Here is a 14849-nt window from a genome sequence, read left to right on the forward strand (position 1 = left end):
TTCTAACACAAATTTATAAATAAATGAATTAAAGGAATGGATACTAATATTATATAACTCCCTTTCCACCATCTAAATACAAATTTATGTCAAAGTGACTGAAAATGTGTGTGAAAGCATATGAGTTTCAAGTGAATGAATAATCTAACAAAGAGTGAATGAGAAAAATATAATTTGATTAATTGAAAATTTATAAGAATTTGGAACTAATAGAAGACTCCTCACTGATATATGGGTATATAAGATATCACTTGCTTTAGGTCAGTACGCATGTGTGTGGTCATTTCCCAAAATTAGGGTTTCTTTCGTGTCACCACTCGTTGGTGGGCCCATCATCATCTTTCATTCTTTCTAGTCTCCAATAACGTTTGACGCTCAGCCTCAAACATAGGGTAGGTGAGAGATGGACATTAAATTGATAGATTCTATTTGCACACCAACTTTTATTTACAACACACCAATCATCTATGACACAGATTAGTGTGTTGTAAGAAAAAGTTGGTGTGTTAATAGCGCTCTCTATAAAATTAAGGATCAATATTGATTTTCTAGGGATTAATTTTTTTCTTTTTTATAAAAATCCCTAGAAATATCCTCACATATCTGTCTAACGTATCAAACAGTGCACGACACTATAACTCTCTCTGGTGTGTGAAATCTTCTCATCTTAAATGACTGATCCTCACAGGCTCTGCATGGGAAAAGCCATTACTGCTTCACGCCTTGCTTGCAAACCCCAAAGCATATTATATTCCATTCACACCTTCACTTACCATGATTTCAGCATCAAATATCGGCCGATACGTCAAACTGTAACAACCCTTAAGCCTACATATCGCCCGATATGATACCCAAACTCTCCTCATTTAAGGAGATTCTCCCCGATAGTCACGGCTCTTTCGGTGGGTCCCACACCTATTTTCAGCCATTCGATTCTCCTCTATATTTGAGCTGTTACTGTCATCGTTATTACTACCCAGAAAAATGATTTAATTAGTTTAAAACCCCTGTACTTTTCTTAAAATTATTGAGTTGACCATAATCATTAATCGAGTAATGAACCTCCTCTATTTCTTTATATATGTATGAAAATGTCAAAGTGCACCCCACCACTTGTGACTTGTGAGTTGTGACATGACTTTAAGAGAGGGTCAATAGCATTGACTTACAGTCCAAGGGTAAAACTCCAATTTTAGAAAAGTACGGAGTGTTTTTACCAATTCAACCTTTTTTTTCAGTGCAGTACTGAACCTTTTGTTGCTTTGTGATATTTTGTAAGTCACTTATGAGAGTGTCCTTTAACCAGATTAGGCATTTTGGTTTCACATTGGATCGTTGACTTTTTTTGTCTTTTTTTATTGCTACATCATCCATGGTATAGATTCCATTGGGCTGACCATAAGTCATTGGACCACGATCCAGCCCAGTCTTAATGGACCAAATATTTCAAGCCCAACATAATTTTAGACATGGGGGTATGTTACCTGGTTTGTTGGTTCTTTTGGTTAGAAAAACTTCAGTTTGAACCTACTGAACAAAATTATCAAAAAATCTTTGAGTTATTTGATTCAAAATTATCATTTTAAGGTTTTAATAGTTGTTTTCCATATTTCTTAATGATCAAATGCAAAAAAATAAAAGAAATTTCAAAGAAATAAAATAACTTGAAAAAAACAAACCCTAAAACATAATCTCCATTGATTCAATCTCTCAAAAAACTCAGAAGAAGAAGAAAGTGGGTTTGGGGTTTTTCTTCGGTAGGTGGTGGTGAGTACAGTACGCCAAATGAAAGGGTGAAATGGTAATTTTTTTTTTCAAAAGTCACTTAAGTGGGTGCTTCCACGGACTAGAATTCTAGAGAATTATTTTGGAGTCCAACGTGAATAAAAGATTATAATTATAGTTGGACAAAGCTGGAGTATAAAAACAACTTCTTCTTTTTATTTTTTTAATTGATGTATACATGAAAGAAGAACCAATATGATTGATGACCAAAATATACCTTTAGTTGATAATTTTCCTTTTTCTTTGTTTTATCTCATTCGAATGGGGAGAATGATAAGGATACCATCCTCACAATTAAAATAGGATAATTACGGTAGATATTCTTCTAGATACGCTCTCTGACCTCGCAGTTCATAGAATCATAAATATTTGTCCTTATGTATCTTGAAGCGAAGGATCGATAATTATGTAAAGGGAGTGTACAAAAGAGTGTCAGATTATCACAACTCATAAGGGTGTTGGAATTCATGAATGGAAATTAAAAATGGAAATAAGATTAGAAATGAATGAGACTAAGTACAACCTTTAGTTAGATGTTACATGCATGTTAAAAATAAAAAAAATAATAAAAAAAGGGAGAGGATTAGAGGAAGACAAGAAAGGACATGGACAAAGATAGCGAGATAAAATTATAAATTAATTTGTTTTCAAGTTGGACCCATAGCTCAGTTTACATTTATAGTCCAAAACTGATTTTAGACCTCTGTGGCCACCAATAAATGATTTGAAATGTTAAATGTTTAATTAAATTACATAAATCCGTATCTACGTCTTAGATCATAGGATCATGACATGTAAATGCAAGTGAAAGGCCAACTAATGAAGTTTTCACCATTTATGATGCATGGAAACAAATAAATATGACTCGAGTAAGGAAATGACAAGTTTTGTAAGACTAAAATTTCAATTAGGTCAAAAGATTTGAGGCATTGAGATTAAAGTTTAGGATTGTTTAATGGTCCATTTTATGTTCAATGACTAATGAGAAAGTGACATGTAGGAATATACCTAACAAATTAATTTCCCTTTTCAAAAAATAAAGATCAAGAAGAAAAAGGGAATTGGTTGCCTACGTTATCAATGATGTCGGACATTAAAAATATTCCTATTATTAATGGCCAAGGTTTGGACCGAGTGAGTTATTATATTTATAGATATTCCATACTTATATTTTAGACATAATTAAATGATGATGAATAACATGATTCATTTAGCCAATCTTAAAGCTTTGGGGTTAGACTTTGATGATGAAGATGATGATGATATTTTAGACAGAATTAAATGAAAGAACAAGATTTGTTCAATGGAGCGAAAACCAAAGAACAAAAACTGGATAAGGTTTTGATGACGATGATGGAGATATCTTATGTTTTCTCCAAATTACACTTTTTTAGAAGTTCTTTATGATCTTTTAATTCATTAAAGTCATTTTATATTTATTATAAGATCGAAGATATTTGAAATTATTATTCATATTGCCATATTCAATTACAAAACTTCTATTTAAGATAGTAAAGCATTAAGGGGGACCCACTTAAAGTACTTATTATATTGGATTATTGATATTTGATTGTGTTTGCTTGATTTCACTTACTTCAAGTTTCAAAACATGAGCATTGAAAATTTTATAGCCAAAAGAGGCTAGGGAAAATTGAGTTTATCCCCCATGAAGGATTTGGACCTTGAATGAACTATATTCAAAGTCTAATGTCACAAACTTAGTGTCTCATTACTTAGCACCCGTGTGACACTCAAGCTAATCCCCATGATCTAGCTCATCAAATCATCCCACATGTCTTAAGAGTCACCCCAACTAACTTCGACACAAACAACCGCAAGAGAATTCTCACACACACTTGCGTAAAACTTTGGAGCATTACTCATTCAAGTTTGAGTACAAATGAAGACTATTTCCCTATTTGTAGTTTGAAAGGAGGTTAGAAGAATTATCTAAATTTTTTTACATCTTCCCCAATTTTAGAACCTTCTTAAAAAATGAGAACTACTATTGAAACCCCAATTTTTATTTAATACACCCCAATTTCTTAAATTATTTATCACACCCCAATTAAATATTAAAACACACCATTCGAACATTACAAAGGTTCGGCTCATTGTCTCAAGGTTAAAAAAACATTATACCACTTGTTCAAATAATTTCAATAGTTGTGTTACAATTATGATTAGATTCATATAAAATTTTAATCCAACTTTTACTTATTCCACACTATTTATTTAGGGTATATTTGATGGGTCCCTTTCAGCAACAAACATTTTGACAAACATTTTGGCAAAACATTTTTCAAAACATGGGTTAGAGGTTTTGGAATGAGCTGATTTTTGGTGAGGATGATCTCTACGGTGAGGAGATCATCCTCACCAAAAATCAGCCCATTCCAAAACTTCTAGCCCCATGTTTACAGGTTGAAAAATCGTGGACCGTCCATTTTTTGTAAACCATTTTTGATGGGTTAGAAGTTTTGGAATGGGCTGATTTTTGGTGATGATGATCTCCTCACCGTAGAGATCATCCTCACCAAAAATCAGCCCATTCCAAAACCTGCAACCCATATTTTGAAAAATGTTTTGCCAAAATGTTTGTCAAAATGTTTGTTGTTGAACATTTCCCATATTTGATTGCACATGGAAAATAGGGTGAAAAATCAATTTCCATGAAAAATGACATTTTTCAAGTGTTTGATTGCACATGGAAATAAAAATTTATTTTCCACCCCAATCAAAAAAGTCTACCAAAACATGGATTTCACTTTCTCACCCATATGTCACCGCCACCATATCCTCCTCCCTCCTTTCTCCTCATCTTCTTCTTCCTCTCCCCCTCCTCTCATCTTCTTCCTCTTCGTCCTCTCCTTCTCCTTTTTTTTTTCTCATATTTTTTCCATGATTTAATCCAAGTAAAATCAAACAATGAAATTTAATTTTTAATCCTACCTATTTTCCACTATTATTTTTTCATGAATTTCAAATTCCATGGAAGGTCACTTTCCATACAATCAACCATACCCTTATTTTCTTTATTTTTAGTTGGGGTATAATAAGTAAAAGGTGGGGAGCCAATAGCTCTCTAAAAGAATCAAAGTTCCTAAACCTAGAACTCTCCAAAGAAATATCTAGACACATTCTAGAATTTTCAACTATGTATAACATGGAACATCACTAGAACATTTTAGATTCTTCCAGAGTATCCCACACTTTTCTAAAACTCTTGGGTCTCTTTTGAAGTTTTTAATTTTTCAGACATTTAAATATGAAAAATTTCTGATTGCATGGTAAACACAACATGAAACAATTCTATATTTGACAACCCAAGGCCATCGAATTTCATATAATTTGACGGACCAAGGTGTAGAATTTTTCATAGTAATATTTTTTTATTGATGGACCGAAACTGTAAAATTAGTAGAGAATGGGAGAAATTTGATGGCTATAAGCCGTTGAATTGGGGAACATAAAAAAATTTCAACGGTCATGGACCATCGAAATCCGATTTCTAAAATTTGTGGGCTTTCACCGGTCAAATTTTCTTGTCAAATATTTCAGTAGTAAATATGTGATACTAAGTTCAGCTAAGACAAAGGTTAATCCGAATCCAGGGAAGTATTGGTGCAACTAGGGTGGGCCAAACAATTGAGAATAACAAACTCAAATTTGACCAGAGATTATACTTTGGATAGAGTTTCTAATGCGATGATCTGAATTAATGGGCTTTTTGTCCAGCCCATATGAGGCTAGACTAGGACTAATTTTATAGAGTTGTGATAATATGTCGCCCCCCTTTGTCACACGCCCCCATCACATAACTGTAGATCACTGGCCTTGGGATACACAAGAAAAAGATTTAAGGTTATGCGTATCACGAGGAAATGATAAGCGGGCATCATAAAATCACTAGTCAATTTTATATGCTCAATGGTCAATGGGACCTCAAATCTGACCAGAGATTATACTTTAGATAGCGTTCCTAATGGGATGAGCTGGGTTAATGGGTATTTCGACGCAGCCCATATGAGGCTAGAGTAAGGCTAATTTTATCTGCTCAATGGGCTGGGGTCTACTGGCTCAATTTTTGGGTCCAAGTTAATCCTCTTTCATCTGGGCCTTACACGGATGATCAATATATGTTGCTAAAAACCTGAATTGGTTACAATATCAGAATCAATTTGCCTTTATGGGTAATTTAAATGGGAGCATATCCTCTGTAGTACTTTTTTTTTTCATGTAGTTCCATGTTGCGACTTTTCTACAGTCACTATTGGGTCACTTTGGTGAATATTTTGAGATACCCACATTCTTAACTTGATAGCTAGCATACCCCTTGACTTTGGTCTACTGTGGGAGATTAAGGAAAATGATGGAAATGATCTCTTCACTTAAATCCCATTGTGTTTCTAAAAATAGTTGATTCCCCTTCAATTATAATAACACAATAAAATCCATAATAAATCTTATCACTACTACTGAAAAAATCCATGGATTTTAAATTATTTTTGTGTTCTTACCTTACCAACTCAAGTTAATTGAGTGGTGATCAGATGGGAGAGTCTTTGCATGATAATAATTATGAACAATTGATCAATCTTAAAAAGATGAAGTTTTTGGCATAAAATTCAGGTTCATGGCGAGAATTCTAGAGGGAGATCATGAATTTTGCCTATAGATTGAAGACAAGGGAATTTTGATCATTTTGAAATATTTCTTGTTTGGTCCGCATTTTTTGCTAACAAATTGAGCACCCTACGATTCAATTTTTTTTAACTATACTTTTAATCCTATCTAGCCCATAAATGAAAGTTCCATGTTCCTACACTGCTTAATTAGGTTGTGTATTTAAAAGGGAGAATACAAAGGATTTGACCCAAACTTGGGAAACAATCCCTTAATGAGGTCATGTTAATTGGACCCCACAAACAACATTACAATAACAAAAGTAGTGGCCTCAACTCATTACTGTTAGGTCACTGAAAATGAGAATCATTCTACCTAGATTGCTTTGTTAGATTTTAATTAAACAAATGTGGCAAGAAGTAGGTTTAGCCAAATTAAATACATGATCAAACCAACCATTCTTCAACAGTTCAACTATAATTTAAATTGTCAAACTAAAAATGTCAAAGAGGATATACTTAGTTAAATATACAGATTAATAAGAAGAAATGGGTTTGTTTTGCAATTTAAAAATGGTAAGGGGAAAGAAGGGGTTTTAGTGTTATAGGATTTTAAAAGGAGGATAATTAGAAGATACTGAAACTATATTACAATGTTAGTTAAGTAGTACTTTAATCAGTTTAATAAACAAAATCAAGATTATGTTCTGATCCATATACCCAATTGGGGAGCATTTCTTATTTGTTACTTGTTACCCTAACGATAATTGATTTGTTGATCTGTGGGGATGTAATGGACCGATTTTACCTCATCCATCCATTAATATGTTGTGTGGTCAAATATGAATAGAGTCGTGATTTTCTGACATATGCTCCCTGACGTGGCATGGAATAGAATCATATACATTTTTCCTCAAGATATATAATTGTACATCCTTACAAAGATATGCAGTTTTGTATCCCGATGAAAAATCTATGATTCTAGCACATGGCACCCTGAAGAGCATACGTCAGAGGGGGGCGTCAGAAAATCATTAATCATATGAAAATGTGTGACACCTGGATCCAATGGTCCTACAACTAGCCAACGACGACCTGTGTCGATTTGGACCAATGGAACTACTCAGGTATGAGGGCACCCTCATAGGATCTGTAAAGACCTATATATGATCTTGGATAACCCCAAGGGGTTGGCCTAGTGGCAAGCCTAGCCTTGACAAATTCCTTCGACAAGGTAGGTCAAGAGTTTGAAACTCCGTGAAACAATGAATTCCTTGGGACCACCCTCCAGGCGTAGTCAATTCACCTTAATGTGCAACCTTAGGGCACACGTGAACAAAACGCTAATAAAACAACCAAAATTGGATTTCTTGTCTTCAGATATATATATATATATATATATATATTTAATCATTTATCCATCTGTTCTTGAGCCAATCTACTTTTATTTTTAAAATTTTTTCTCCTTATGGAGTAGTTGCATACAAACAAATTAAAATTATACATCATTAAAAGGGTCACCCTTTCTAATTTTTTTATTTATTGAAACATAAACCCCAATAGAATATCACTGCCCAAAATATTTTAAAGAAAGAAACAACGTATTGCTGAAGGCATAACTCAGCAGCTCATATATTATATTTTCTAGGATTATAAGTCAACCCACCCAATGATGAGGTTTGGATTAATTTTCAACAATGTCCAGAGAAAGGATGATATATATTGAATTAAATGGGCAACGAAAACCACTTGATGGGATGAAGGTTTTTCAGAGAAAATATGGTTTTCAGGTGTATTGTTTTGTATTGTCATGTCATAGAAATTAATTTCTATTCTAAATGTTTTTACCCTCAAGGAGGAAATTAATTTCCTAACCAACTCCCAAGGAAATTGATTTTTCCACCTCTCTATGCTGTTCTTCAAAAAAATGTATTTAAACCAGCAGTCAGAAATCCATCATGAAAAGTACCTAAATTTAATTATTAGGAATTAAAGAGTACTCAAACTAATTGTTGGTGTATTAGCCTAGCTAGCAAAATATAGACCTGTGTATTAATGGTTCCAAGAATAATTCCACAAGACATTAGAGAGGGTTGACATCAAGTTCTTTGTGTTAAGGAAACAACTATAGTGTGCTTCTAGTGACGTGTTGCTTTAAGCATGTTTTGTAGAGTTGTTTTATGTGAAAGGCTCACATCAAATTAACTTGGGGTGATTTGGAACAATTAGTTTTGGTTCAAACCGAGAATCGAATTAAACCGATAGCTTTAGGGTGATTAGGAACAAGTTCACAACATGAAAAAAACTTACATTTGACGGTGCAAGGCTGTCGAATTTCATAAATTTTCATGGACTAAGATGTCAAATTTTACATTGTCAATTATTTTTTTTTTCAGTAGACAGAAACCATTAAATTAATGGAGGATGGGAGAAACTTGATGGCTCTAAACCGTCGAATTGGGGATCATCAAAATTTTCAATGGTCATTAGCAGTCAAATTTCACTTTCTAAAATTTGTGGGCTTTGGCCCGCGAATTTTCTTATCAAAATTTTCAGTTTTCACATAGTGGTTGCGGTTCAATTCCAAGTTAAGAAAATGGAGAATTGATTAATTTGGTTTGATTATCAAATCAAGCTTATATAGAACCGAGCCAAACCCATATATATATATATATTAATTTGGTTTGATTATCAAATCAAGAAAATTTATGTTTATTTTTTCATTAAAAATATGATACTTCCAATTTATAGAATATTGCCACCCATAGATCCAAATCGAACCAAACCGACCTTAGCTTGATTTGGGTTGGTTTTGTTCCAATGGTATTGTGGTGCGGTTTTGGTTCTTATTTAGTGGAATCGACCAGTGTCTCCTGGGTTCCAATTGGGCCTCAAATCAAATCAAGTTGCACCCCTAGGCACAATATATTATTAGTAAGAGTCGTGTTAGAGTGACCTCAACGTGGAACCTCATATTGCACTTCTTAACATGAAATTGGATAGGAACTATAGATGCTTTTCACTCGTATCTCGGTGAAAAGCATCTATGATTCCCCTGCACTTTCACGTGAAGAAGTGTGATATGAGGTTCCAACCTGAGGTCACTTCAGTATTGGGAGTATTTAAGAGACCTCTTCAATGGATTTGTTCTGATGAGATTACGTGATTTGTAAGGAGATTCGATGCGTTTTTGGCATTGCTGGCAACTTGAAATTTCTTTTTCTCTTTCTAACTTTTGAATGGTCTTTTTCGACTTCCCCACTTTATCTTTCTTTTTTTAAATTATTTAATTTTCCCATTAAAGAAAAAGGCGATTTAAACATACCTCTTCCTATTTTTCTGATTATTAAAGGTTCCAGTGGTCTATTTTAGTAGATGCAATTAAAATTTTCTGAAAGCTCGCATTTTCAACCCCTAACCTAAAATCCTTGATTTTTCTTCTAAAAGTCATAATCTTTTATTATTCAAATTTTTAGGGTAACTTATTTTTAACCTATTAGACCCCATCTTCAATTCCTTGTCTTCGGTATATATCTTGTAGAACTTCTACCCAAAAATTCATGGTCTTCTACTTTCCAAAAATGCTATATTGTTCTCGACATGTTAACATTGAAGTAAATAAGCTTCCACGGTTGAAAAAGATGAAAAAGAATTAAAATAGGACTTTTCTAATAACCTAGATCCACGGTTGAAGTTCTCCATCAAACATATGATTAGGATAATTAAGGAAAAAAACACACCTACAAATTAGCAGTGGTTTCCAAGGATTATATAGCTCATTTTTCTTAGAAATCATTATTAGTATGAAGATGGAGAGCCTCAACCGTCAATCGAGGAAAAAATTTCCTAAAAGTTGAAGATGATTGATTTTAGTGAGAAAAATGAAGGATTTTGAAAAGAGTTCCAAATTTGTGTCATTTCCAATAAATCTTCCAAAGCAAGTCAATCTCAAAGAATTGTCTTGATTTGTAGAGTCTGATGGTACTGATCAACAAAGAATTATTGTTAATCAATTAAAAGTTTTTGTGATTGAACTTCGCCGAAATTAGGTAAGGAGTCTGGTGGTGCGGGTCATCAAGGATATCTGAAATGTCAAGGATATCTGAAATGTGAAATATATCTCCCAACAAACACAACAACAACAACAACAAAATAATTAATAATTAATATAAAGGAAATTAAAGAAAGAAAAAGGAAAGAAACCTTCTCCCTGTAATTTTGTCTTTATATTAGACTGTCACTCTCCATCTCTTCAAATATAAAGGACACATGATTTTGAACTTGAAGAGTCAATAACGGCATGTGCCCTCCACCCAAACTGTGATCACAACACCTAACCAAAAAGAAAAAAACAACAAGAAGTCTGATTTACAAAATCAAGTTGGAATTAATTTTTTTTTTTTTTTTTGTCGAGGACTCGATTTACTATAGCATGGGTTGACTAGAATTTACCAAGTGATATCCCAATCATTTAGGGGTTATTGGGCCAAAAGAGTGCCACGTGGAGTAAGTGATTCAGACACTTTTTCCTAATGTACCTCATTTCAAGAGTCTTGATAATCTGACTCTTTTTTTTTTTTCGGGGTGTAATCACTTTGCCGCCCCCTTCACATCTTCTTGTAAAATTATAAGTGTTTGGATTTGTATATCCCGAAGCAAAGTGAGTACATCTTTCGATAAGGATGCCTAATAACTCATGTAATTACTATGAGTCGTGATTTACTCACTCCCCCCTTTGACATGATCTCCTGATGTGGCATATATTAAAATCATAGATTTTTCTCGAGATACATAACTGCACATCCCCATAAATTATATGGAGTTGTGTATCTTAAGAATAAAAAAATCTATGATTCAAACTTATGAGTCACATAATCATCATTCGAGTACTATAGAATAGAAGTTTGTTACAACATCTCCTCCGAGGACAAACAGACCATGAAATAATAAAGAGCTTTGACAAAAACATGTGAGTGATAAATCCCAATTTGACAAAAAAAAGCCTTGGGTGGAAATAATGATTTCTAGGTGTATGATTTTATATTTTCTTGAGAAAACAATTTTCCCATCCAAAGCACCTTTTTTGGATTCATTTCCACCTCTATCCTCAGAAAATTGATTTTTCTTTTCCTTTTTCAGATGTTATATATTCTTCTGTAATTATTCTTCTTTCCCAATATTAAAACTACTTTTCTAGGTTTAGGCCCTCAATGTCCAACAAGTCAAGTCATGGTAATACAATTAAAATAAAAATATACTAAATTTATTAATATTTATTTTTGTCTTCACAAAAAATTTTTATACAAAGGAATAACTTGGTCAAATTTCTAATCCGACTCAATGCATTCTCAAGTTGACTTGATTAATTTTGATGATTTGAATCGGTTAGACATGTTTTAGAAATATACGCAACAAAGGTATAACCTTGGTTTATTGTCTCAATTCATGAATGATAGTGTATCTATGATCTTGGACAAGACAAAAGCCTATTTTGTATTTGTGCACTAGAAAGGAAAAGAATGAAAGGAAAAAATGAGGACCCCGTGCATGGTATCTTATTTCATTCATGAATGATAACGAGATGACTTAGGCGAGTCATCTCAGTTTTGGACAATTTTTAAAATCATGGGTGCTGCATTATTTGAGGGAAAAATACATTTCATAGAGTTGGGTATTACATCCTTAGGGATCATTACAAGTTTCATAGAAATCCATTTTCTTGGGAATCAAAAGGAGTGTTCTACTATTCTTCCACCACCTAGCACTCCTTGGATAAGATGAATTGTTTTCCAAACTAAAAACTAGCTCTCTTTTTCGACATTTTTGTTTGCTTAATCGAACAACAAGAATCCATTTTGCTATGAAAATTTGATTAAGAATTCATTTTTTTACAGAAAACATTTTCTCTACAATCTTACAGACTTAAATGAATTTAGTTGATAGGTAGAAAAATGTGTTGTAATAAATAGTTAAAAATCCCATTTGGGCCAAAAAGGTCAAACCCCTCAATTGTTTATTTTCAACTTGCACGTTCTCTCTCTCTCTCTCTCTCTCTCTCTCTCTCCTCCTATATTGCAACTGTTTAGTTTAACTTCCCCAACTCCCTATGACTCATACCAAGATTCTAATTCATGACCTCATTTTCCTTCCGTTTTTAAATACTCTCTGTTGTATCTCTCTCTATCTCTTGCAAGACTTCCCCAAACAGCAAAAACTCTTGATCAAATCATGGAAAATTCCACTAATTCATCTATGAACCCACATCTATCTTCCAATCAAAATACTGACTCTCCTGAAGAGAGTGGTTGGACTACATATTTTGAAGATTTTTTCTCAAAAAATAGAGAACACAATTCATGTTCTTCTGGTCTTGGAAGCCCTTCTTTGGTTTCTGATGCTGCTTCTTGTGCTGCATGGAAAATATCGGATAATGATCATGTCGTCGGGTACTCATCCATGATTGGACCAGAGAAGAGCTCTAAGAAATTGAGTTTCATGAAGAGGAGAAGCAGAGGAGAATCTCATGATGATGCTTTGGAGGATACTGCTAGTTCTCCTGTTAATAGTCCCAAGGTTAGATAAACCCTTTTTTTCGTTTTTTTCCTTCTTTCTATCTATAATATTTCTAGGGTTATTGAAATGAAAGTTATCTATTTTAATTAACAGATTAGTCCTTTTAAACATTTGGATGTGAACCCAAGAAAGAGTGACGAACCCATGGACATTTCTAAGGTAAATTTAATTTCTTTTTTTTTTTTTCTTTAAATTTGTGTCTTTTATTTAAATTTTTTGTTGGGTTTTGTGTTAGATTGTTTTTTTTTATTATTGTTTATATTTTAACATCATTTGATTCTAAATATTGTAGGGGAAGGGAAGTACTTCTATTAATTTTAATTGTCCAGAACTACCGATAGATGAGAGAAATGACTTGGGCTTTAATATTGGGAAAGAGAACGAGTGTACAGAACTCAAGAAAAGAGGACTTTGTTTGGTTCCTTTGTCCATGCTAGTGAATTACCTTGAATAAATTCATATTTGTAATAGAATTACAAAACTCTCTCGTTTCTCTCCTCTCACTCTATTGTACAAAAGAATTCCTGTTGAATATTATCTTTACATAATCTACTATAAGAAGTTTGAAACATGTTTCTTAATCAAAATGAATTTGATGTAGCAAGCCATGTATTTTCATCAAAGAGAGAGATTGCTAGTTCTATTTTTCATGAGCCACAACAACATATATTACTCATTCTTTGCTTAGCTTATTTAGAAGTGTGTAGAAGCTGGTGTGTTTTGGTTTGGATTAACAGTTTGTGTCCCACTCGGTATGCGCTTAGGCCCATGAACCCATGAATATTGTGGCCACTCGATGCTTAGAGTCTTACCAAAACAACTAGCTTGGTGAATTTTAGCCGACGACGACACCAGTTATGGGTTAATTATCCTGATGAAATAAAAGACAATTTATTATTAGAGTGATTTGTCAAAGGGTGGTGTGGTGCAATATGCGGTACAATCTTGTGGTCACTTCAGCATTATTCTTTGTTAAATGGTAAATGAAAATATTGAAATTAATGGATAGGGAGTGGCGGAGTGTTGATTTTAATTCGAAAATGATACATCAATCTTTCATTATAGACTCAAGATCCAATACGGTGTCCCGTCCCTATAATACACCGAAAAATTGACACCAATATCTTTTCCTTTCTCCCTCTCTTTCACATATTGGATTTATGTGCAGAAGAATTCACAATGGACAAAGAGAAAGAAAAGGATATGATAACCAAAAAGAAAAGTTTACCCTCAACCCTTGAAACCTATTAAATTCTAGGTTGTTTAACCAAAGAGAACTTCTATTGATACACCAATTTTTACTTTTAATACACCAACTTACTTTAATTATTCGAAAGGAATAGTGTGTTATAAGTAAAAAATTGGTGCGCCAATAAAATTTATATTTACTGAATCATATGTGAAAAGTTAGCTAATTACCTAATTAGTGCATTTTGAAATTGTTGTGATACACATAAATCTCAACTATTAGATTTTGTGTTTACACTTGTGTCATTATGACAGTCATATTTCTTGAGTCAACCAAATCCAACCCTTTCTTGAAATAGTAAATTTATTGTTCCACCAAATAAAAAAACTACAAACCAATAGATTAAAATAATTTAGCATGAACGTTGTAGAGCTTGCAGATGATTAATTTTTCATGGCTGAAGATTTGGGCATTTAAGATCATTTTTATCTGTTTATAAGAGAGCTTTTGTCAAGGAGAAAATTTTGTTGTTTTGAAAAAAACAATTAATTCTCAATACTATAAGATTACAGATTTGAAAAATATTTTTGATGATCTGATACTATTTCTAAATCCTTTGGATCGTTCTTATCTTTTCTCTTAATTCCTTGGTTAATGCGCTGCAAATATTAGTGTGT

The 14849-nt window shown here is 33.1% G+C and overlaps 1 protein-coding gene across 1 annotated transcript; it reads left to right on the forward strand.

Moving 5' to 3' along the window:
* Positions 1-12241: 12241 nt before the first annotated feature.
* LOC147387276 (vascular-related unknown protein 1-like) lies at positions 12242-13570 on the forward strand. Its single transcript, XM_086421888.1, has 3 exons — positions 12242-12983; positions 13077-13142; positions 13276-13570. Exons 1-3 carry the CDS (start codon positions 12639-12641, stop codon positions 13435-13437), a joined length of 573 nt encoding a protein of 190 aa, XP_086278014.1. The 5' UTR covers positions 12242-12638; the 3' UTR covers positions 13438-13570.
* Positions 13571-14849: the final 1279 nt, after the last annotated feature.

Source organism: Akebia trifoliata, chromosome 13 (genome assembly GCF_017979445.1).
Source record: "Akebia trifoliata isolate Shusen 1 chromosome 13, ASM1797944v1, whole genome shotgun sequence".
Lineage (NCBI taxonomy): Eukaryota > Viridiplantae > Streptophyta > Magnoliopsida > Ranunculales > Lardizabalaceae > Akebia > Akebia trifoliata.

Excerpts from the sequence above, each read along its gene's own strand:
- LOC147387276 (XM_086421888.1), top strand. The coding sequence starts at position 12,639 with ATGGAAAATTCCACTAATTCATCTATGAACCCACATCTATCTTCCAAT. Across the intron at positions 12,984-13,076 it reads CTCCTGTTAATAGTCCCAAG|ATTAGTCCTTTTAAACATTT; the intron begins GTTAGATAAACC and ends TTTAATTAACAG. Across the intron at positions 13,143-13,275 it reads AACCCATGGACATTTCTAAG|GGGAAGGGAAGTACTTCTAT; the intron begins GTAAATTTAATT and ends TAAATATTGTAG.